General features: G+C 39.4%; 1 protein-coding gene across 1 annotated transcript; it reads left to right on the top strand.

Annotated features, from left to right (window-relative positions):
- Nucleotides 1-5: 5 nt before the first annotated feature.
- LOC109592728 (latent-transforming growth factor beta-binding protein 1-like) lies at nucleotides 6-1,427 on the top strand (the record flags this gene model as incomplete). Its single annotated transcript, XM_020008110.1, has 5 exons — nucleotides 6-699; nucleotides 748-861; nucleotides 904-1,149; nucleotides 1,195-1,308; nucleotides 1,350-1,427. Coding segments are annotated over 5 exons (1,246 nt in total), but the record flags the coding sequence as incomplete, so codon positions are not given.
- Between the last annotated feature and the right edge of the window lie 63 nt (nucleotides 1,428-1,490).

Raw genomic sequence — 1,490 nt, 5'->3', positions numbered from 1 at the left:
ACATCATTGTTGATTGCCCAACTGCCATTGATCCCTCCACTGTTGATACCACTCTTCCTCCCACCACTACCATTCTTCCCTCCACCAGTATTGCTCTTCCCTCCACCAGTATTGCTCTTCCCTCCACAAGTATTGTTTTTCCCTCCACCAGTATTGCTTTTCCCTCCACCAGTATTGCTTTTCCCTCCACCAGTATTGCTTTTCCCTCCACCAGTATTGCTTTTCCCTCCACCAGTATTGCTCTTCCCTCCACCAGTATTGCTCTTCCCTCCACAAGTATTGTTTTTCCCTCCACCAGTATTGCTTTTCCCTCCACCAGTATTGCTTTTCCCTCCACCAGTATTGCTTTTCTCTCCACCAGTATTGCTTTTCTCTCCACCAGTATTGCTCTTCCCTCCACCAGTATTGCTCTTCCCTCCACCAGTATTGCTCTTCCCTCCACCAGTATTGCTCTTTCCCCCACCAGTATTGCTCTTCCCTCCACTAATATTGCTTTTCCCTCCACCAGTATTGCTCTTCCCTCCACCAGTATTGCTCTTTCCCCCACCAGTATTGCTCTTCCTTCCACCAGTATTGTTCTTCCCCCCACCACTACCACTTCTCCTTTCACCAGTGATTTTTTTACACTCAGTACTATCAGCATTACAGCAAGTATTCCACTCACTAGCGCCTGTGTGACTCCCACCCTTAACAATAAAGGTGCTTTCCTTTTAAAATTTTGTTCATTATTATTTAAATTTTTTGTAGACGAATGCTTGCATGAAAATGGTTATTGTGAACATATATGTACTGATACAGATTGTTCTTATAACTGTTCTTGTTTTATGGGATATGAAATAAATAGGACAAGATTTTGCTCAGGTTTCTAATTATACACAGGCATGGCATATATTGTATTTATAGATATTGATGAATGTATGAAGAATATATCAAACTGTAATCAACAATGCAGCAACACACTGGGCAGCTACACATGCTATTGTTACAGTGGGTATGAACTGGACAGTGATGATCACACATGTATTGATATTGATGAGTGTGCTGTTGATAATGGAGAATGTGAACAAAATTGTCACAACACAAATGGAAGCTATTATTGTACTTGTAAAGATGGCTACACAATGGATGACAACAGGAAAAACTGTTCGGGTAAATGTTGTATCTAACTTTATTATTATTAAAAGTATTTTGCAGACATTAATGAGTGTGATGATAACATATGTGAACATGAGTGCAGTAACACAATACCTTTCTATGACTGCTTTTGCAATAATGGCTACAGATCTTATGATATCAATTTTTGCAAAGGTAAACATTGATTGAAGCATTGCTATGATTAATAATAATAGATATTGATGAGTGCATTGAAGGCATATCTGGCTGCAATCAACTTTGTTCTAATACTCTTGGTAGCTATGAATGTAGCTGTGAGAGAGGGTATCTACTAGAACCTGATAATCATACTTGTACTGATATTGATGAATGTGTCA

The sequence above is a fragment of the Amphimedon queenslandica genome, unplaced genomic scaffold (genome assembly GCF_000090795.2).
Source record: "Amphimedon queenslandica unplaced genomic scaffold, v1.1 AMPQUscaffold_4151_Cont23865, whole genome shotgun sequence".
NCBI classification, from domain to species: Eukaryota; Metazoa; Porifera; class Demospongiae; order Haplosclerida; family Niphatidae; genus Amphimedon; species Amphimedon queenslandica.
The sequence above is the reverse complement of the archived record's forward strand: the minus strand, read 5'-3'. Positions and strand labels throughout refer to the sequence as shown.